We start from the raw sequence: 24,175 nt of genomic DNA on the forward strand, positions 1-24,175 counted from the left end.
GCTGTCCCGCTCTAATTCACCACAACCATGAACTAATATAGGATAAATCCATATGATTATTGAGCGTGACTGTTGCCAAAGACAGTACAGTATGAAGATAGAAATCCCAGCTCACGCTTGTAGGCGACGTCGGATAGCTAAACTCATGCGCATTAACACGTTTTCGGGGCTAACTCAACTCGCGCCGAACTGCGCATGTGCCAACCGTCATCTCTAATAAGGCGCTCCTTCGATTTAAAGTTGTTTTTGACGAGCATTTTAAAAAGGTATCCGTTTATTTTCACGAGGTTGGAGTAGTAAAATGTTCAACTACTAAAGACATTGGCTGGTTGTGCCTTTAGATTTCGAGAAAACGTACATCTAAAGAATAATTGCTCACTTCTCAAACTCCGTTCTGATCTGCTTCGAAAGCGTTCCCGGAAGTCTTAAGATGTTGCGCCTCTGTGTTTTTATAAACTCGGTGTCGGTGCTTTCGTTTTCCCCATCCAGGCTCTATGAAAAGACAACTGGGCCGATGCACCTGAAATCAAAACGACACTCGGTAGCTTTCTTATAGCTTTCTATATATTTATAGTCTCTTTTTTTCCAGGAAGTACGGTAAAGAGGAACCACACCCCCTTTTCCATACTGCTTTCTGATTGGGTTATTCCCATCACGTGATCCAGAAGTGAAAGGATTCTGGTTTTTCCGGAGGTAAGGAAATAAACACAACCTAATTATACTTGTGATTTTTACCTGACAAAATGTAAAAATATAAAGTTATATTGTATGACTACAACGTGTTTGAACTGCACACGGTGTCGTCCTTCCCCGGTGTTGACCTTCCCAGTTGTACTTGTGTAATTTCGGTGTATATCGTTTTGTGGGGGTGGGAACTGTCATCTTTGTTGTTGTTTTTCACTGTGAATCAGACCGACTGACTAGACAAGAATAAAACGTTTATCTAAATACATGTTCCTCCTCCTTCGGCGTTATTTGGTGCAGTTAGCTAGTTAAGACATTATTAAAAGGTAACATGAGCCATTGCTTGGGTGAATAGCCTGATGCGTAGTTAGGTCACAACTTTAGCTACCTAGATACGTTACTACAGCATGTTGTAATAGTCAAATGACGTTTCTGACCATTACTATAACGTTAGACTTTGACATGTAGCTAGGACATTGTCATGGATAGAGAGCTGTCTATATTTTGTCGTCATTGTGAACGCGTTGGGCCGGAGGGGGGTTTCCCATGGCGTCACGGTGTAATAAAGTGATCGGCGCCGGTACGTCAGTTTCACACACATTTACACTGCTTGAGATCCAGCTAATACAGTATAATGGATTATCCCTCTAGTCTAGATTTAATGCGGTGGGTTTGATTTTTCTCTAACTTCTCAGTGGATCAGCGAGGCCTCCTATTGGCTGTGACACTGCTGAGTCAGGAAGTGGATTTTACTAAACGCATCGACAGTTTTTATGCTAGTAAAAGTCGGTATTTTTAGCACGACAGCTGTGATGGAAACAGGAAGTTTTGGCCTAGAACACCACTAACCCTACCTACCCACCCCTCCCCTAACTGCAGTAAACTTCTACAGATGATAAATTAAAGTTTTTGTTGTTTGTTGCTAAGAGTATTATTGATTGATTGACCATGACTTTTAAAATCAGCCAGTAGTGCGGTTTGCAGAGTGAACTCCAGGTAAATGCTCTTTAGCCGTTCCTGAACCTGCAACTACAGTTGATTTATTTATCTGCAACACAACAGTTTGGTGGGAAAATGCACATATCTGGGACCTCTGGCCCTAGTGCACATATCTGGGACCTCTGGCCCTAGTGCACATATCTGGGACCTCTGGCCCTAGTGCACATATCTGGGACCTCTGGCCCTAGTGCACATACACAGACATACACAGATCTCTGCAGTTCATCCAGAGTGATCATGGGCCTCTTGGCTGCATCTCTGATCCGTCTTCTCCTTGTATGAGCTGAAAGTTTAGAGGGACGGCCAGGTCTTGGTAGATTTGCAGTGGTCTGATACTCCTTCCATTTCAATATTATCGCTTGCACAGTGCTCCTTGGGATGTTTAAAGCTTGGGAAATCTTTTTGTATCCAAATCCGGCTTTAAACTTCTTCACAACAGTATCTCGGACCTGCCTGGTGTGTTCCTTGTTCTTCATGATGCTCTCTGCGCTTTTAACGGACCTCTGAGACTATCACAGTGCAGGTGCATTTATACGGAGACTTGATTACACACAGGTGGATTGTATTTATCATCATTAGTCATTTAGGTCAATATTGGATCATTCAGAGATCCTCACTGAACTTCTGGAGAGAGTTTGCTGCACTGAAAGTAAACGGGCTGAATCATTTTGCACGCCCAATTTTTCAGTTTTTGATTTGTTAAAAAAGTTTGAAATATCCAATAAATGTCGTTCCACTTCATGATTGTGTCCCACTTGTTGTTGATTCTTCACAAAAAAATACAGTTTTATATCTTTATGTTTGAAGCCTGAAATGTGGCAAAAGGTCGCAAAGTTCAAGGGGGCCGAATATTTTCGCAAGGCACTGTATTTTCTTTATGCAGAATTCAGAATTTCAGCACTTTAAAATCTGCCAACAATTTGGATTGGAAACCTAGCTAGTGAAATATCTGTTCAATATTTACCAGAAATTATTGATATTTGAAGTACACAGAATGCGTGTTATTATGACCATAGCTACAACAGTCATGATACTAATTGACAGTTACTGTTTCAGGGGTAGCTATAACCTAATGTTGCTCTCTTTATCTACTGTATGAGTGACCCAGGACCACTGTTAGCTCTGGTCCTTGGCGTTAGTGCAGCTTGCTAACGTTGAGCCTTCAGGAAGAAGCCTCACTAACACCCTGGACCAGAGCTAGTTGTTCAATATGTCATTCCCCTTAGTGTGCTGTCTGAATGTGTTGGTTTGTTCTCCACTACAGGTGAACCTGAAGCCATCATCATGCAGAGCACAGCCAACTACCTGTGGCTCATCTCAGACCTGCTGGGCCAGGGAGCTACAGCTAACGTCTACCGTGGCAGACACAAGGTACAGGGCTAACACTAACATCTACCGTGGCAGACACAAGGTACAGGGCTAACACACTAACATCTACCGTGGCAGACACAAGGTACAGGGCTAACACTAACATCTACCGTGGCAGACGCAAGGTACAGGGCTAACACACTAACATCTACCGTGGCAGACACAAGGTACAGGGCTAACACTAACATCTACCGTGGCAGACACAAGGTACAGGGCTAACACTAACATCTACCGTGGCAGACACAAGGTACAGGGCTAACACACTAACATCTACCGTGGCAGACACAAGGTACAGGGCTAACACTAACATCTACCGTGGCAGACGCAAGGTACAGGGCTAACACACTAACATCTACCGTGGCAGACACAAGGTACAGGGCTAACACTAACATCTACCGTGGCAGACACAAGGTACAGGGCTAACACTAACATCTACCGTGGCAGACACAAGGTACAGGGCTAACACACTAACATCTACCGTAGCAGACACAAGGTACAGGGCTAACACTAACATCTACCGTGGCAGACACAAGGTACAGGGCTAACACTAACATCTACCGTGGCAGACACAAGGTACAGGGCTAACACTAACATCTACCGTGGCAGACACAAGGTACAGGGCTAACACTAACATCTACCGTAGCAGACACAAGGTACAGGGCTAACACTAACATCTACCGTGGCAGACACAAGGTACAGGGCTAACACTAACATCTACCATGGCAGACACAAGGTACAGGGCTAACACTAACATCTACCATGGCAGACACAAGGTACAGGGCTAACACACTAACATCTACCGTGGCAGACACAAGGTACGGGGCTAACACTAACATCTACTGTGGCAGACACAAGGTACAGGGCTAACATCTACTGTGGCAGACACAAGGTACAGGGCTAACATCTACTGTGGCAGACACAAGGTACAGGGCTAACATCTACCGTGGCAGACACAAGGTACAGGGCTAACATCTACCATGGCAGACACAAGGTACAGGGCTAACATCTACCGTGGCAGACACAAGGTACAGGGCTAACATCTACCGTGGCAGACACAAGGTACAGGGCTAACACTAACATCTACCATGGCAGACACAAGGTACAGGGCTAACACTAACATCTACCATGGCAGACACAAGGTACAGGGCTAACACACTAACATCTACCGTGGCAGACACAAGGCACAGGGCTAACACTAACATCTACCGTGGCAGACACAAGGTACAGGGCTAATATCTACCGTGGCAGACACAAGGTACAGGGCTAACATCTACCATGGCAGACACAAGGTACAGGGCTAACATCTACCGTGGCAGACACAAGGTACAGGGCTAACATCTACCGTGGCAGACACAAGGTACAGGGCTAACACTAACATCTACCGTGGCAGACACAAGGTACAGGGCTAACACTAACATCTACCGTGGCAGACACAAGGTACAGGGCTAACACTAACATCTACCGTGGCAGACACAAGGTACAGGGCTAACACTAACATCTACCGTGGCAGACACAAGGTACAGGGCTAACACTAACATCTACCGTGGCAGACAAGGTACAGGGCTAACATCTACCGTGGCAGACACAAGGTACAGGGCTAACACTAACATCTACCGTGGCAGACACAAGGTACAGGGCTAACACTAACATCTACCGTGGCAGACACAAGGTACAGGGCTAACACTAACGTCTACCGTGGCAGACACAAGGTACAGGGCTAACACTAACATCTACCGTGGCAGACACAAGGTACAGGGCTAACACTAACATCTACCGTGGCAGACAAGGTACAGGGCTAACATCTACCGTGGCAGACACAAGGTACAGGGCTAACACTAACATCTACCGTGGCAGACACAAGGTACAGGGCTAACACTAACATCTACCGTGGCAGACACAAGGTACAGGGCTAACACTAACGTCTACCGTGGCAGACACAAGGTACAGGGCTAACACTAACATCTACCGTGGCAGACAAGGTACAGGGCTGGTCAGAGAATTTTCCAAGCTGTTTAAAGGCACAGTCAACTTAGTGAATGTAAACTTCTGACCCACTGGAATTGTAATACAGTAAATTATAAGTGAAATGATCTGTCTGTAAGCAATTTTTGGAAAAATGACTTGTGTCATGCACAAAGTAGATGTCCTAACCCACTTGCCAAAACTATAGTTTGTTAACAAGAAATGTGTGGAGTGGTTGAAAAACAAGTTTTAATGACTCCAACCTAAGTGTATGTAAACTTCCGACTTCAACTGTATCTATGGGCAGCGCTGAGGGAGGGGGGGGGCTGTAACTGGGGGGTGGGGGGAACGGTAACGAGTGCGGGGGGCACTGTTACTGAGGGGAGGGTGGGGACTGTAACTGGGGGGGGGGGACTGTAACTGAGGGGGACATCTTGGCAGTCTCTCCACCAAGCATCTTGGCAGTCTCTCCACCAAGCATCTTGGCAGTCTCTCACCTGCGTGGATGCAAGAGCAGAAGTGTAGTGTTGTTGACATGTTGGCCTAACAGGAAGTCTAATATAGTACTGTTGTTCACTGTCTGTTGTCTCACTAACTCGCCATTTTGAGACGTTTCACCGACTGTTCATGTCACAGAGGGTTATGGTTGTCTGCTCAGCCATATCAGTCTAAGCTAGCGTGCTAACCCTTCTCTCCACAGGGGCTTTCCCTTCTGTCTCCACAGGGGCTTTCCCAGGTCTCTCTAGACTAGAGGGAGGATGCCAACACATATTAGGATGGGTCTGGACATGTCTTTGTGTTTGGTTCTGTCTGTTTGATTCTGACAGAATGAACATCTATGGCACTTAATGAACTGTCTCACTAGGGCTGTGTCCCTGATGGACTGTCTCACTAGGGCTGTGTCCCTGATGGGACCTGATGGACTGTCTCACTAGGGCTGTGTCCCTGATGGACTGTCTCACTAGGGCCGTGTCCCTGATGGACTGTAACTAGGGCTGTGTCCCTGATGGACTGTCTCACTAGGGCTGTGTCCCTGATGGGACCTGATGGACTGTCTCACTAGAGCTGTGTCCCTGATGGGACCTGATGGACTGTCTCACTAGGGCTGTGTCCCTGATGGGACCTGATGGACTGTCTCACTAGAGCTGTGTCCCTGATGGGACCTGATGGACTGTCTCACTAGAGCTGTGTCCCTGATGGGACCTGATGGACTGTCTCACTAGAGCTGTGTCCCTGATGGGACCTGATGGACTGTCTCACTAGAGCTGTGTCCCTGATGGGACCTGATGGACTGTCTCACTAGGGCTGTGTCCCTGATGGACTGTCTCACTAGGGCTGTGTCCCTGATGGGACCTGATGGACTGTCTCACTAGGGCTGTGTCCCTGATGGACTGTCTCACTAGGGCTGTGTCCCTGATGGGACCTGATGGACTGTCTCACTAGGGCTGTGTCCCTGATGGACTGTCTCACTAGGGCCGTGTCCCTGATGGGACCTGATGGACTGTCTCACTAGGGCTGTGTCCCAGATGGACTGTAACTAGGGCCGTGTCCCTGATGGGACCTGATGGACTGTCTCACTAGGGCTGTGTCCCTGATGGGACCTGATGGACTGTCTCACTAGAGCTGTGTCCCTGATGGGACCTGATGGACTGTCTCACTAGAGCTGTGTCCATGATGGGACCTGATGGACTGTCTCACTAGAGCTGTGTCCCTGATGGGACCTGATGGACTGTCTCACTAGAGCTGTGTCCCTGATGGGACCTGATGGACTGTCTCACTAGGGCTGTGTCCCTGATGGGACCTGATGGACTGTCTCACTAGGGCTGTGTCCCTGATGGACTGTCTCACTAGGGCTGTGTCCCTAATGGGACCTGATGGACTGTCTCACTAGAGCTGTGTCCCTGATGGGACCTGATGGACTGTCTCACTAGGGCTGTGTCCCTGATGGGACCTGATGGACTGTCTCACTAGGGCTGTGTCCCTGATGGGACCTGATGGACTGTCTCACTAGGGCTGTGTCCCTGATGGACTGTCTCACTAGGGCTGTGTCCCTGATGGGACCTGATGGACTGTCTCACTAGGGCTGTGTCCCTGATGGGACCTGATGGACTGTCTCACTAGGGCTGTGTCCCTGATGGACTGTCTCACTAGGGCTGTGTCCCTGATGGACTGTCTCACTAGGGCTGTGTCCCTGATGGGACCTGATGGACTGTCTCACTAGGGCTGTGTCCCTGATGGGACCTGATGGACTGTCTCACTAGGGCTGTGTCCCTGATGGGACCTGATGGACTGTCTCACTAGGGCTGTGTCCCTGATGGGACCTGATGGACTGTCTCACTAGGGCTGTGTCCCTGATGGGACCTGATGGACTGTCTCACTAGGGCTGTGTCCCTGATGGGACCTGATGGACTGTCTAACTAGAGCTGTGTCCCTGATGGGACCTGATGGACTGTCTCACTAGGGCTGTGTTCCTGATGGCAACCTATTCCCTAGATACGGGACGGAAGGTTGCTAGATTGAATCCCCAAACTGACAAGGTATAAATCTGTCGTTCTGCCCCAGAACAAGACAGTTAACCCACCGTTCCTAGACCAGTTAACCCACTGTTCCTAGACCAGTTAACCCACTGTTCCTAGACCAGTTAACCCACTGTTCCTAGACCAGTTAACCCACTGTTCCTAGACCAGTTAACCCACTGTTCCTAGACCAGTTAACCCACTGTTCCTAGACCAGTTAACCCACTGTTCCTAGACCAGTTAACCCACTGTTCCTAGACCAGTTAACCCACTGTCCCTAGACCAGTTAACCCACTGTTCCTAGACCAGTCAACCCCACTGTTCCTAGACCAGTTAACCCACTGTTCCTAGACCAGTTAACCCACTGTTCCTATGCCAGTTAACCCACCGTTCCTAGACCAGTTAACCCACTGTTCCTAGACCAGTTAACCCACTGTTCCTAGACCAGTTAACCCACTGTTCCTAGACCAGTTAACCCACTGTTCCTAGACCAGTTAACCCACCGTTCCTAGACCAGTTAACCCACTGTTCCTAGACCAGTTAACCCACCGTTCCTAGACCAGTTAACCCACCGTTCCTAAACCAGTTAACCCACCGTTCCTAAACCAGTTAACCCACCGTTCCTAGACCAGTTAACCCACTGTTCCTAGACCAGTTAACCCACCGTTCCTAGACCAGTTAACCCACTGTTCCTAGACCAGTTAACCCACTGTTCCTAGACCAGTTAACCCACCGTTCCTAGACCAGTTAACCCACTGTTCCTAGACCAGTTAACCCACCGTTCCTAGACCAGTTAACCCACTGTTCCTAGACCAGTTAACCCACTGTTCCTAGACCAGTTAACCCACTGTTCCTAGACCAGTTAACCCACCGTTCCTAGACCAGTTAACCCACTGTTCCTAGACCAGTTAACCCACCGTTCCTAGACCAGTTAACCCACTGTTCCTAGACCAGTTAACCCACTGTTCCTAGACCAGTTAACCCACTGTTCCTAGACCAGTTAACCCACTGTTCCTAGACCAGTTAACCCACCGTTCCTAGACCAGTTAACCCACCGTTCCTAGACCAGTTAACCCACTGTTCCTAGACCAGTTAACCCACTGTTCCTAGACCAGTTAACCCACTGTTCCTAGACCAGTTAACCCACCGTTCCTAGACCAGTTAACCCACTGTTCCTAGACCAGTTAACCCCACTGTTCCTAGACCAGTTAACCCCACTGTTCCTAGACCAGTTAACCCACTGTTCCTAGACCAGTTAACCCACTGTTCCTAGACCAGTTAACCCACTGTTCCTAGACCAGTTAACCCACTGTTCCTAGACCAGTTAACCCACTGTTCCTAGACCAGTTAACCCACCGTTCCCAGACCAGTTAACCCCACTGTTCCTAGACCAGTTAACCCACTGTTCCTAGACCAGTTAACCCACTGTTCCTAGACCAGTTAACCCACCGTTCCTAGACCAGTTAACCCACCGTTCCTAGACCAGTTAACCCACCGTTCCTAGACCAGTTAACCCACTGTTCCTAGACCAGTTAACCCACCGTTCCTAGACCAGTTAACCCACTAGACCAGTTAACCCACTGTTCCTAGACCAGTTAACCCACTGTTCCTAGACCAGTTAACCCACTGTTCCTAGACCAGTTAACCCACCGTTCCTAGACCAGTTAACCCACCGTTCCCCTGAACAAGGCAGTTAACCCACTGTTCCTAGACCAGTTAACCCACTGTTCCTAGACCAGTTAACCCACCGTTCCCCGGGAGGCCGCTTAGTTCCAGTGAAGGGAAATCTTAACGCTACAGAATACAATGACATTCTAGACGATTCTGTGCTTCCATCTTTGTGGCAACAGTTTGGGGAAGTCCCCTTCCTTGCTTTGTGCCCCCCGTGCACAAAGGTCCCTACAGAAATGATTTGTTGACATCGGTGTGGAAGAACTTGACTGGCATGCACAGAGCCCTGACCTCAACCTCACCGGACACCTTCGGGATGAATTGGAACGCTGACTGTGAGATCAGTGAGGTCAGGCGATTAGGCCTGGCTCGCAGCCTAATCGCCCCACCTCACTAATGCTCTTGTGGCTGAATGGAAGCAAGTCCCCGCAGCAATGTTCCAACATCTAGTGGAAAGCCTTCCCAGAAGAGTGGAGGCTGTTATAGCAGCAATGTTCCAACATCTAGTGGAAAGCCTTCCCAGAAGAATGGAGGCTGTTATAGCAGCAATGTTCCAACATCTAGTGGAAAACCTTCCCAGAAGAGTGGAGGCTGTTATAGCAGCAATGTTCCAACATCTAGTGGAATGCCTTCCCAGAAGAATGGAGGCTGTTATAGCAGCAATGTTCCAACATCTAGTGGAAAGCCTTCCCAGAAGAGTGGAGGCTGTTATAGCAGCAATGTTCCTACATCTAGTGTAAAGCCTTCCCAGAAGAGTGGAGGCTGTTATAGCAGAAAAGGGGGGACCTACTCCATATTAATGCCTGTGATTTTGGAATGAGATGATGGCTGAACATGTGTCCACATACTTTTGGTCATGTAGTGTAGATTTCACTACTCAGTGCACGCAGGCAATTAGTGGTTTGCTATTTAAGGTTTAATAATGTTGTGTTCTGTAACATCAGAAAACACACCTGTATATAACACTGTGTTCTCTAACATCAGAAAACAGGGGACCTGTATATCGTCTTCTACCTAAAGTTTAAACACAGAATATTTTTCTGTTAAAGATAATGGTGGACCTGAGTTCTGTAACACCAGAAAACACACCTGTATATAACACTATGTGTTCTGTAACACCAGAAAACACACCTGTATATAACACTGTGTGTTCTGTAACACCTGAAAACACACCTGTATAAAACACTGTGTTCTGTAACACATGAAAACACACCTGTATATAACACTGTGTTCTGTAACACACCTGTATATAACAATGTGTTCTGTAACACCAGAAAACACACCTGTATAAAACACTGTGTTCTGTAACACATGAAAACACACCTGTATATAACGCTATGTGTTCTGTAACACCAGAAAACACACCTGTATATAACACTGTGTTCTGTAACACCTGAAAACACACCTGTATATAACACTATGTTCTAACACCAGAAAACACACCTGTATATAACACTATGTGTTCTGTAACACCAGAAAACACACCTGTATATAACACTGTGTGTTCTGTAACACCAGAAAACACACCTGTATATAACGCTATGTGTTCTGTAACACCTGAAAACACACCTGTATATAACACTATGTGTTCTGTAACACCTGAAAACACACCTGTATATAACACTGTGTTCTGTAACACCTGAAAACACACCTGTATATAACACTGTGTGTTCTGTAACACCAGAAAACACACCTGTATATAACGCTATGTGTTCTGTAACACCAGAAAACACACCTGTATATAACGCTATGTGTTCTGTAACACCTGAAAACACACCTGTATATAACACTATGTGTTCTGTAACACCTGAAAACACACCTGTATATAACACTGTGTTCTGTAACACCAGAAAACACACCTGTATATAACGCTATGTGTTCTGTAACACCTGAAAACACACCTGTATATAACACTATGTGTTCTGTAACACCTGAAAACACACCTGTATATAACACTGTGTTCTGTAACACCTGAAAACACACCTGTATATAACACTGTGTGTTCTGTAACACCAGAAAACACACCTGTATATAACACTATGTGTTCTGTAACACCTGAAAACACACCTGTATATAACACTATGTGTTCTGTAACACCTGAAAACACACCTGTATATAACACTATGTGTTCTGTAACACCAGAAAACACACCTGTATATAACGCTATGTGTTCTGTAACACCTGAAAACACACCTGTATATAACACTATGTGTTCTGTAACACCTGAAAACACACCTGTATATAACACTATGTGTTCTGTAACACCTGAAAACACACCTGTATATAACACTATGTGTTCTGTAACACCTGAAAACACACCTGTATATAACACTATGTGTTCTGTAACACCAGAAAACACACCTGTATATAACGCTATGTGTTCTGTAACACCAGAAAACACACCTGTATATAACACTATGTGTTCTGTAACACCTGAAAACACACCTGTATATAACACTATGTGTTCTGTAACACCTGAAAACACACCTGTATATAACACTATGTGTTCTGTAACACCAGAAAACACACCTGTATATAACACTATGTGTTCTGTAACACCAGAAAACACACCTGTATATAACGCTATGAGTTCTGTAACACCTGAAAACACACCTGTATATAACACTGTGTGTTCTGTAACACACCTGTATATAACACTATGTGTTCTGTAACACCAGAAAACACACCTGTATATAACACTATGTGTTCTGTAACACCAGAAAACACACCTGTATATAACACTATGTGTTCTGTAACACACCTGTATATAACACTATGTGTTCTGTAACACACCTGTATATAACACTATGTTCTAACACCAGAAAACACACCTGTATATAACACTATGTGTTCTGTAACACACCTGTATATAACACTGTGTGTTCTGTAACACCTGAAAACACACCTGTATATAACACTATGTGTTCTGTAACACCTGAAAACACACCTGTATATAACACTGTGTTCTGTAACACCTGAAAACACACCTGTATATAACACTGTGTTCTGTAACACCAGAAAACGGGGGACCTATATGCGGTGAAGGTGTTCAACAACCTCAGTTTCCTGCGACCACTCGACGTCCAAATGAGAGAGTTTGAGGTCCTGAAGAAACTCAACCATAAGAACATCGTCAAGCTGTTCGCTGTGGAGGAGGAGGTCAGTTATATACCCTGTAATTTATAGAATAACACTACCTAGAGGAGGTATCTCTGTCAGTATATACTATCTGTAGAATAACACTACCTAGAGGAGGTATCTCTATCAGTATATACTATCTGTAGAATAACACTACCTAGAGGAGGTATCTCTATCTGTAGAATAACACTACCTAGTGGAGGTATCTCTATCAGTATATACTATCTGTAGAATAACACTACCTAGTGGAGGTATCTCTATCTGTAGAATAACACTACCTAGAGGAGGTATCTCTATCAGTATATACTATCTGTAGAATAACACTACCTAGTGGAGGTATCTCTATCGGTATATACTATCAGTAGAATAACACTACCTAGAGGAGGTATCTCTATCTGTATATACTATCTGTAGAATAACACTACCTAGTGGAGGTATCTCTATCGGTATATACTATCTGTAGAATAACACTACCTAGTGGAGGTATCTCTATCTGTATATACTATCTGTAGAATAACACTACCTAGTGGAGGTATCTCTATCAGTAGAATAACACTACCTAGTGGAGGTATCTCTATCTGTAGAATAACACTACCTAGAGGAGGTATCTCTATTGGTATATACTATCTGTAGAATAACACCACCTGGTGGAGGTATCTCTATCTGTAGAATAACACTATCTAGAGGAGGTATCTCTATCACTATATACTATCAGTAGAATAACACTACCTAGTGGAGGTATCTCTATCAGTAGAATAACACCCCCTAGTGGAGGTATCTCTATCACTATATACTATCAGTAGAATAACACTACCTAGTGGAGGTATCTCTATCAGTATATACTATCTGTAGAATAACACTACCTAGTGGAGGTATCTCTATCTGTAGAATAACACTATCTAGAGGAGGTATCTCTATCACTATATACTATCTGTAGAATAACACTACCTAGTGGAGGTATCTCTATCAGTAGAATAACACCCCCTAGTGGAGGTATCTCTATCACTATATACTATCAGTAGAATAACACTACCTAGTGGAGGTATCCCTATCAGTATATACTATCTGTAGAATAACACTACCTAGTGGAGGTATCTCTATCTGTAGAATAACACTATCTAGAGGAGGTATCTCTATCTGTAGAATAACACTACCTAGAGGAGGTATCTCTATCTGTAGAATAACACTATCTAGAGGAGGTATCTCTATCTGTAGAATAACACTATCTAGAGGAGGTATCTCTATCTGTAGAATAACACTACCTAGTGGAGGTATCTCTATCAGTATATACTATCTGTAGAATAACACTACCTAGTGGAGGTATCTCTATCTGTATATACTATCTGTAGAATAACACTACCTAGTGGAGGTATCTCTATCACTATATACTATCTGTAGAATAACACTACCTAGTGGAGGTATCTCTATCAGTAGAATAACACTACCTAGTGGAGGTTATCTCTATCGGTATATACTATCTGTAGAATAACACTACCTAGTGGAGGTATCTCTATCAGTATATACTATCTGTAGAATAACACTACCTAGTGGAGGTATCTCTATCAGTATATACTATCTGTAGAATAACACTACCTAGTGGAGGTATCTCTATCAGTATATACTATCTGTAGAATAACACTACCTAGTGGAGGTATCTCTATCAGTATATACTATCTGTAGAATAACACTACCTAGTGGAGGTATCTCTATCAGTATATACTATCTGTAGAATAACACTACCTAGAGGAGGTATCTCTATCAGTAGAATAACACTACCTAGAGGAGGTATCTCTGTCAGTATATACTATCTGTAGAATAACACTACCTAGTGGAGGTATCTCTATCTGTAGAATAACACTACCTAGTGGAGGTATCTCTATCAGTATATACTATCTGTAGAATAACACTACCTAGAGGAGGTGTCTCTATCAGTATATACTATCTGTAGAATAACACTACCTAGAGGAGGTATCTCTATCAGTATATACTATCTGTAGAATAACACTACCTAGTGGAGGTATCTCTATCAGTATATACTATCTGTAGAATAACACTACCTAGAGGAGGTATCTCTATCAGTATATACTATCTGTAGAATAACACTACCTAGTGGAGGTATCTCTATCTGTAGAATAACACTACCTAGTGGAGGTATCTCTATCAGTATATACTATCTGTAGAATAACACTACCTAGAGGAGGTATCTCTATCAGTATATACTATCTGTAGAATAACACTACCTAGTGGAGGTATCTCTATCAGTATATACTATCTGTAGAATAACACTACCTAGAGGAGGTATCTCTATCTGTAGAATAACACTACCTAGTGGAGGTATCTCTATCAGTATATACTATCTGTAGAATAACACTACCTAGTGGAGGTATCTCTATCAGTATATATACTATCTGTAGAATAACACTACCTAGAGGAGGTATCTATATCAGTATATACTATCTGTAGAATAACACTACCTAGTGGAGGTATCTCTATCAGTATATACTATCTGTAGAATACCACTACCTAGTGGAGGTATCTCTATCAGTATATACTATCTGTAGAATAACACTACCTAGTGGAGGTATCTCTATCAGTATATACTATCTGTAGAATAACACTACCTAGTGGAGGTATCTCTATCAGTATATACTATCAGTAGAATAACACTACCTAGTGGAGGTATCTCTATCTGTAGAATAACACTACCTAGTGGAGGTATCTCTGTCAGTGTATACTATCTGTAGAATAACACTACCTAGTGGAGGTATCTCTATCAGTAGAATAACACCACCTAGTGGAGGTATCTATATCAGTATATACTATCTGTAGAATAACACTACCTAGTGGAGGTATCTCTATCAGTATATACTATCAGTAGAATAACATTACCTAGTGGAGGTATCTCTGTCAGTATATACTATCTGTAGAATAACACTACCTAGTGGAGGTATCTCTATCTGTATATACTATCTGTAGAATAACACTACCTAGTGGAGGTATCTATATCTGTAGAATAACACTACCTAGTGGAGGTATCTCTATCTGTAGAATAACACTACCTAGAGGAGGTATCTCTATCAGTATATACTATCTGTAGAATAACACCACCTAGTGGAGGTATCTCTATCAGTATATACTATCTATAGAATAACACTACCTAGTGGAGGTATCTCTATCAGTAGAATAACACCACCTAGTGGAAGTATCTCTATCTGTAGAATAACACCACCTAGTGGAGGTATCTCTATCAGTATATACTATCTGTAGAATAACACTACCTAGAGGAGGTATCTCTATCAGTATATACTATCTGTAGAATAACACTACCTAGTGGAGGTATCTCTATCAGTATATACTATCTGTAGAATAACACTACCTAGTGGAGGTATCTCTATCAGTATATACTATCTGTAGAATAACACTACCTAGTGGAGGTATCTCTATCAGTATATACTATCTGTAGAATAACACTACCTAGTGGAGGTATCTCTATCTGTAGAATAACACTACCTAGAGGATGTATCTCTATCAGTATATACTATCTGTAGAATAACACTACCTATAGGAGGTATCTCTATCAGTACAGTGCCTTGCGAAAGTATTCGGCCCCCTTGAACTTTGCGACCTTTTGCCACATTTCAGGCTTCAAACATAAAGATATAAAACTGTATTTTTTTGTGAAGAATCAACAACAAGTGGGACACAATCATGAAGTGGAACGACATTTATTGGATATTTCAAACTTTTTTAACAAATCAAAAACTTAAAATTTGCCGGGCAAAATTATTCAGCCCCTTTACTTTCAGTGCAGCAAACTCTCTCCAGAAGTTCAGTGAGGATCTCTGAATGATCCAATGTTGACCTAAATGACTAATGATGATAAATACAATCCACCTGTGTGTAATCAAGTCTCCGTATATATGCACCTGCACTGTGATAGTCTCAGAGGTCCGTTAAAAGCGCAGAGAGCATCATGAAGAACAAGGAACACACCAGGCAGGTCCGAGATACTGTTGTGAAGAAGTTTAAAGCCGGATTTGGATACAAAAAGATTTCCCAAGCTTTAAACATCCCAAGGAGCACTGTGCAAGCGATAACATTGAAATGAAGGAGTATCAGACCACTGCAAATCTACCAAGACCTGGCCGTCCCTCTAAACTTTCAGCTCATACAAGGAGAAGACTGATCAGAGATGCAGCCAAGAGGCCCATGATCACTCTGGATGAACTGCAGAGATCTACAGCTGAGGTGGGAGACTCTGTCCATAGGACAACAATCAGTCGTATATTGCACAAATCTGGCCTTTATGGAAGAGTGGCAAGAAGAAAGCCATTTCTTAAAGATATCCATAAAAAGTGTTGGTTAAAGTTTGCCACAAGCCACCTGGGAGACACACCAAACATGTGGAAGAAGGTGCTCTGGTCAGATGAAACCAAAATTGAACTTTTTGGCAACAATGCAAAACGTTATGTTTGTCGTAAAAGCAACACAGCTCATCACCATGAACACACCATCCCCACTGTCAAACATGGTGGTGGCAGCATCATGGTTTGGGCCTGCTTTTCTTCAGCAGGGACAGGGAAGATGGTTAAAATTGATGGGAAGATGGATGGAGCCAAATACAGGACCATTCTGGAAGAGAACCTGATGGAGTCTGCAAAAGACCTGAGACTGGGACGGAGATTTGTCTTCCAACAAGACAATGATCCAAAACATAAAGCAAAATCTACAATGGAATGGTTCAAAAATAAACATATCCAGGTGTTAGAATGGCCAAGTCAAAGTCCAGACCTGAATCCAATCAAGAATCTGTGGAAAGAACTGAAAACTGCTGTTCACAAATGCTCTCCATCCAACCTCACTGAGCTCGAGCTGTTTTGCAAGGAGGAATGGGAAAAAATGTCAGTCTCTCGATGTGCAAAACTGATAGAGACATACCCCAAGCGACTTACAGCTGTGATCGCAGCAAAAGGTGGCGCTACAAAGTATTAACTTAAGGGGGCTGAATAATTTTGCACGCCCAATTTTTCAGTTTTTGATTTGTTAAAAAAGTTTGAAATATCCAATAAATGTTGTTCCACTTCATGATTGTGTCCCACTTGTTGTTGATTCTTCAGAAAAAAATACAGTTTTATATCTTTATGTTTGAAGCCTGAAATGTGGCAAAAGGTCGCAAAGTTCAAGGGGGCCGAATACTTTCGCAAGGCACTGTGTATACTATCTGTAGAATTACACTACCTAGTGGAGGTATCTCTAGCTGTAGAATAACACTACCTAGTGGAGGTATCTCTATCAGTATATTTACTATCTGTAGAATAACACTACCTAGTGGAGGTATCTCTATCTGTAGAATAACACTACCTAGTGGAGGTATCTCTATCAGTATATATACTATCTGTAGAATAACACTACCTAGTGGAGGTATCTCTATCAGTATATATACTATCTGTAGAATAACACTACCTAGTGGAGGTATCTCTATCTGTAGAATAACACTACCTAGTGGAGGTATCTCTATCTGTAGAATAACACTACCTAGTGGAGGTATCTCTGTCAGTATATACTATCTGTAGAATAACACTACCTAGAGGAGGTATCTATATCAGTATATACTATCTGTAGAATAACACTACCTAGTGGAGGTATCTCTATCAGTATATACTATCTGTAGAATAACACTACCTAGTGGAGGTATCTCTATCAGTATATACTATCTGTAGAATAACACTACCTAGAGGAGGTATCTCTATCAGTATATACTATCTGTAGAATAACACTACCTAGAGGAGGTATCTCTATCAGTATATACTATCTGTAGAATAACACTACCTAGTGGAGGTTCTCTATCAGTATATACTATCTGTAGAATAACACTACCTAGTGGAGGTATCTCTATCTGTAGAATAACACTACCTAGTGGAGGTATCTCTATCAGTATATACTATCTGTAGAATAACACTACCTAGTGGAGGTTCTCTATCAGTATATACTATCTGTAGAATAACACTACCTAGTGGAGGTATCTCTATCTGTAGAATAACACTACCTAGTGGAGGTATCTCTGTCAGTATATACTATCTGTAGAATAACACTACCTAGTGGAGGTATCTATATCAGTATATACTATCTGTAGAATAACACTACCTAGAGGAGGTATCTCTATCAGTATATACTATCTGTAGAATAACACTACCTAGTGGAGGTATCTCTATCAGTATATACTATCTGTAGAATAACACTACCTAGTGGAGGTATCTCTATCTGTAGAATAACACTACCTAGTGGAGGTATCTCTGTCAGTATATACTATCTGTAGAATAACACTACCTAGTGGAGGTATCTCTATCAGTATATACTATCTGTAGAATAACACTACCTAGAGGAGGTATCTCTATCTGTAGAATAACACTACCTAGTGGAGGTATCTCTATCTGTAGAATAACACTACCTAGAGGAGGTATCTCTATCAGTATATACTATCTGTAGAATAACACTACCTAGTGGAGGTATCTCTATCAGTATATATACTATCTGTAGAATAACACTACCTAGAGGAGGTATCTATATCAGTATATACTATCTGTAGAATAACACTACCTAGTGGAGGTATCTCTATCAGTATATACTATCTGTAGAATAACACTACCTAGTGGAGGTATCTCTATCAGTAGAATAACACCACCTAGTGGAGGTATCTATATCAGTATATACTATCTGTAGAATAACACTACCTAGTGGAGGTATCTCTATCAGTATATACTATCTGTAGAATAACACTACCTAGTGGAGGTATCTCTGTCAGTATATACTATCTGTAGAATAACACTACCTAGTGGAGGTATCTCTATCTGTATATACTATCTGTAGAATAACACTACCTAGTGGAGGTATCTATATCTGTAGAATAACACTACCTAGTGGAGGTATCTCTATCTGTAGAATAACACTACCTAGAGGAGGTATCTCTATCAGTATATACTATCTGTAGAATAACACCACCTAGTGGAGGTATCTCTATCAGTATATACTATCTGTAGAATAACACTACCTAGTGGAGGTATCTCTATCAGTATATACTATCAGTAGAATAACACTACCTAGTGGAGGTATCTCTATCAGTATATACTATCTGTAGAATAACACTACCTAGTGGAGGTATCTCTATCAGTAGAATAACACCACCTAGTGGAAGTATCTCTATCTGTAGAATAACACCACCTAGTGGAGGTATCTCTATCAGTATATACTATCTGTAGAATAACACTACCTAGAGGAGGTATCTCTATCAGTATATACTATCTGTAGAATAACACTACCTAGTGGAGGTATCTCTATCAGTATATACTATCTGTAGAATAACACTACCTAGTGGAGGTATCTCTATCAGTATATACTATCTGTAGAATAACACTACCTAGTGGAGGTATCTCTATCAGTATATACTATCTGTAGAATAACACTACCTAGAGGAGGTATCTCTATCAGTATATACTATCTGTAGAATAACACTACCTAGTGGAGGTATCTCTATCAGTATATACTATCTGTAGAATAACACTACCTAGAGGAGGTATCTCTATCAGTATATACTATCAGTAGAATAACACTACCTAGTGGAGGTATCTCTATCAGTATATACTATCTGTAGAATAACACTACCTAGGGGAGGTATCTCTATCTGTAGAATAACACTACCTAGTGGAGGTATCTCTATCAGTATATATACTATCTGTAGAATAACACTACCTAGAGGAGGTATCTCTATCAGTATATACTATCTGTAGAATAACACTACCTAGTGGAGGTATCTCTATCAGTATATACTATCTGTAGAATAACACTACCTAGTGGAGGTATCTCTATCTGTAGAATAACACTACCTAGTGGAGGTATCTCTATCAGTATATACTATCTGTAGAATAACACTACCTAGAGGAGGTATCTCTATCAGTAGAATAACACCACCTAGTGGAGGTATCTATATCAGTATATACTATCTGTAGAATAACACCACCTAGTGGAGGTATCTCTATCAGTATATACTATCTATAGAATAACACTACCTAGTGGAGGTATCTCTATCAGTAGAATAACACCACCTAGTGGAGGTATCTCTATCTGTAGAATAACACTACCTAGAGGAGGTATCTCTATCAGTATATACTATCTGTAGAATAACACTACCTAGTGGAGGTATCTCTATCTGTAGAATAACACCACCTAGTGGAGGTATCTCTATCAGTATATACTATCAGTAGAATAACACCCCCTAGTGGAGGTATCTCTATCTGTAGAATAACACTACCTAGTGGAGGTATCTCTATCAGTATATACTATCTGTAGAATAACACTACCTAGTGGAGGTATCTCTATCTGTAGAATAACACCCCCTAGTGGAGGTATCTCTGAAACAGAATGCGGAACCGTTGATTTGACCACGTGTGTGTTTGTCTCAGTGAGGTGTCAGTCGTGCTGACTAACATGTTATTTCCTGTCCCAGTCCAACACCCGTCACAAGGTGTTGGTGATGGAGTATTGTCCCTGTGGGAGTCTGTATACGGTGCTGGAGGAGTCTTCTAACGCCTACGGACTCCCCGAGGATGAGTTCCTCATCGTGCTACAGGACGTGGGTAAGAAGGACTGGACACACACACACACACCACACCACACACACACCACACACCACACACACTCCCCGAGGATGAGTTCCTCATCGTGCTACAGGACGTGGGTAAGGACTGGACACACACACACCACACACACCACACACACCACACACCACACACACTCCCCGAGGATGAGTTCCTTATCGTGCTACAGGACGTGGGTAAGAAGGACTGGACACACACACACCACACACACCACACATCAACTACCCATTATCACCTCAACATCAACTACCCATTATCACCTCAACATCAACTACCCATTATCACCTCACCATCAACTACCCATTATCGCCTCACCATCAACTACCCATTATCGCCTCACCATCAACTACCCATTATCGCCTCACCATCAACTACCCATTATCACCTCACCATCAACCACCCATTATCACCTCACCATCAACCACCCATTATCACCTCACCTCACCATCAACCACCCATTATCGCCTCACCATCAACTACCCATATCACCTCACCATCAACTACCCATATCACCTCACCATCAACTACCCATTATCACCTCACCATCAAATACCCATGATCACCTCGTCTAAACATCAACTACCCATTATCACCTCACCATCAACTACCCATTATCACCTCACCTCACCATCAACTACCCATTATCACCTCACCATCAACTACCCATTATCACCTCACCATCAACTATCCATTATCACCTCATCTCAACATCAACTGATCAAACTTACCTTACTACCACTCTGATCAAAACTCTGATCCTGTATGTTAGTGTCAGGTTGACTGGTGCTCTGTGGGTTGAGGTGGTAATGCTGCTCTGTGGGTTGAGGTGGTAATGACTAATGCTGCTCTGTGTGTTGAGGTGGTAATGACTGTAACGCTGCTCTGTGGGTTGAGGTGGTAATGCTGCTCTGTGGGTTGAGGTGGTAATGACTAACGCTGCTCTGTGTGTTGAGGTGGTAATGACTGTAACGCTGCTCTGTGGGTTGAGGTGGTAATGACTAATGTTGCTCTGTGTGTTGAGGTGGTAATGACTGTAACACTGTTCTGTGTGTTGTGGCAATGACTGTAACGCTGCTCTGTGTGTTGAGGTGGTAATGACTAATGTTGCTCTGTGGGTTGAGGTGGTAATGACTGTAACGGTGCTCTGTGGGTTGAGGTGGTAATGACTGTAACGCTGCGCTGTGTGTTGAGGTGGTAATGACTAACGCTGCTCTGTGTGTTGAGGTGGTAACGGTGCTCTGTGGGTTGAGGTGGTAATGACTGTAATGACCATAATGCTGCTCTGTGTTGAGGTGGTAATGACTAACGCTGCTGTGTGTGTTGAGGTGGTAATGACTAACGCTGCTGTGTGTGTTGAGGTGGTAATGACTAACGCTGCTCTGTGGTTTGAGGTGGTAATGACTGTAACGGTGCTCTGTGGGTTGAGGTGGTAATGACTGTAACGCTGCGCTGTGTGTTGAGGTGGTAATGACTAACGCTGCTCTGTGTGTTGAGGTGGTAACGCTGCTCTGTGTGTTGAGGTGGTAATGACTAATGCTGCTCTGTGTTGAGGTGGTAATGACTAACGCTGCTCTGTGGTTTGAGGTGGTAACGCTGCTCTGTGGTAATGTGACTAATAACCCTGTCCTGTATATTAACAGTAGCCGGTATGAACCATCTCAGAGAGTACGGCATCGTGCACCGTGACATCAAACCAGGCAACATCATGCGCGTCATCGGTGAGGACGGGAGGTCCGTCTATAAACTGACTGATTTCGGAGCAGCCAGAGAACTAGATGACGATGAGCAGTTTGTCTCTCTTTACGGCACTGAGGAATATCTGGTGAGTCTCCTGACCTCCGACCTCTACCTGCCGTTTGGACCTCTCACCTACAACAGGACACTTTACTCATCTAGAGGAATAATCTGCTATGGACTTCAGCTCAACATGACGTGTGTGTCTCTCTGTGTGTGTCTCTCTGTGTGTGTCTCTCTGTGTGTGTCTCTCTCTCTGTGTCTCTCTCTGTGTGTCTCTCTCTCTCTGTGTCTCTCTGTGTCTCTCTCTCTCTGTGTCTCTCTCTGTATCTCTCTATATCTCTCTGTGTGTCTCTCTGTATCTCTCTCTGTGTCTCTCTGTATCTCTCTGTGTGTCTCTCTGTATCTCTCTCTGTGTCTCTCTGTGTGTGTCTCTCTGTGTGTGTCTCTCTCTGTGTGTCTCTCTCTGTGTCTCTCTGTATCTCTCTGTGTGTCTCTCTGTATCTCTCTCTGTGTCTCTCTGTATCTCTCTCTGTGTCTCTCTGTATCTCTCTGTGTGTCTCCAACAGCACCCTGACATGTATGAGCGTGCAGTGCTGAGGAAAGAACACCAGAAGAAGTATGGAGCGACGGTTGACCTGTGGAGCATCGGAGTCACCTTCTTCCATGCTGCCACCGGGTCCCTCCCCTTCAGACCCTTCGAAGGACCACGCAGGAACAAGGAAGTCATGTAAGAACTGCCTCCTGGAGGTCTAGAGGTCTAAGAACTGCCTCCTGGTGGTCTAGAGGTCAAAGAACTGCCTCCTGGTGGTCTAGAGGTCTAAGAACTATAACCTGGTGGTCTAGAGGTATAAGAACTCTAACCTGGTGGTCTAGAGGTCTAAGAACTGCATCCTGGTGGTCTAGAGGTCTAAGAACTACAACCTGGTGGTCTAGAGGTCTAAGAACTATAACCTGGTGGTCTAGAGGTCTAAGAACTGCATCCTGGTGGTCTAGAGGTCAAATAACTGCCTCTTGGTGGTCTAGAGGTCTAAGAACTACAACCTGGTGGTCTAGAGGTCTAAGAACTCTAACCTGGTGGTCTAGAGGTCTAAGAACTGCATCCTGGTGGTCTAGAGGTCAAATAACTGCCTCTTGGTGGTCTAGAGGTCTAAGAACTATAACCTGGTGGTCTAGAGGTCTAAGAACTCTAACCTGGTGGTCTAGAGGTCTAAGAACTGCATCCTGGTGGTCTAGAGGTCTAAGAACTACAACCTGGTGGTCTAGAGGTCTAAGAACTATAACCTGGTGGTCTAGAGGTCTAAGAACTGCATCCTGGTGGTCTAGTGGTCTAAGAACTATATCCTGTTGACCTCGGTGGACTAGTGGTCTAAGAACTATAACCTGGTGGTCTAGAGGTCTAAGAACTGCATCCTGGTGGTCTAGAGGTCTAAGAACTATAACCTGGTGGTC

At 43.4% G+C, this 24,175-nt stretch overlaps 1 protein-coding gene across 1 annotated transcript in view; it reads left to right on the top strand.

Annotated features, from left to right (window-relative positions):
• The first annotated feature begins 546 nt into the window (after positions 1–546).
• tbk1 (TANK-binding kinase 1) overlaps positions 547–24,175 on the top strand; it is a 63,421-nt gene continuing 39,792 nt past the window's right edge. Inside the window, exons 1-6 of the mRNA XM_036945517.1 lie at positions 547–693; positions 2,948–3,054; positions 12,219–12,359; positions 20,839–20,968; positions 22,630–22,811; positions 23,293–23,453. Of these exons, the coding sequence (XP_036801412.1) occupies positions 2,968–3,054; positions 12,219–12,359; positions 20,839–20,968; positions 22,630–22,811; positions 23,293–23,453 (701 nt within the window). The 5' untranslated portion in view covers positions 547–693; positions 2,948–2,967. The remainder of the gene's footprint in view (positions 694–2,947; positions 3,055–12,218; positions 12,360–20,838; positions 20,969–22,629; positions 22,812–23,292; positions 23,454–24,175) is intronic.

Source organism: Oncorhynchus mykiss, chromosome 15 (genome assembly GCF_013265735.2).
Source record: "Oncorhynchus mykiss isolate Arlee chromosome 15, USDA_OmykA_1.1, whole genome shotgun sequence".
NCBI classification, from domain to species: domain Eukaryota; kingdom Metazoa; phylum Chordata; class Actinopteri; order Salmoniformes; family Salmonidae; genus Oncorhynchus; species Oncorhynchus mykiss.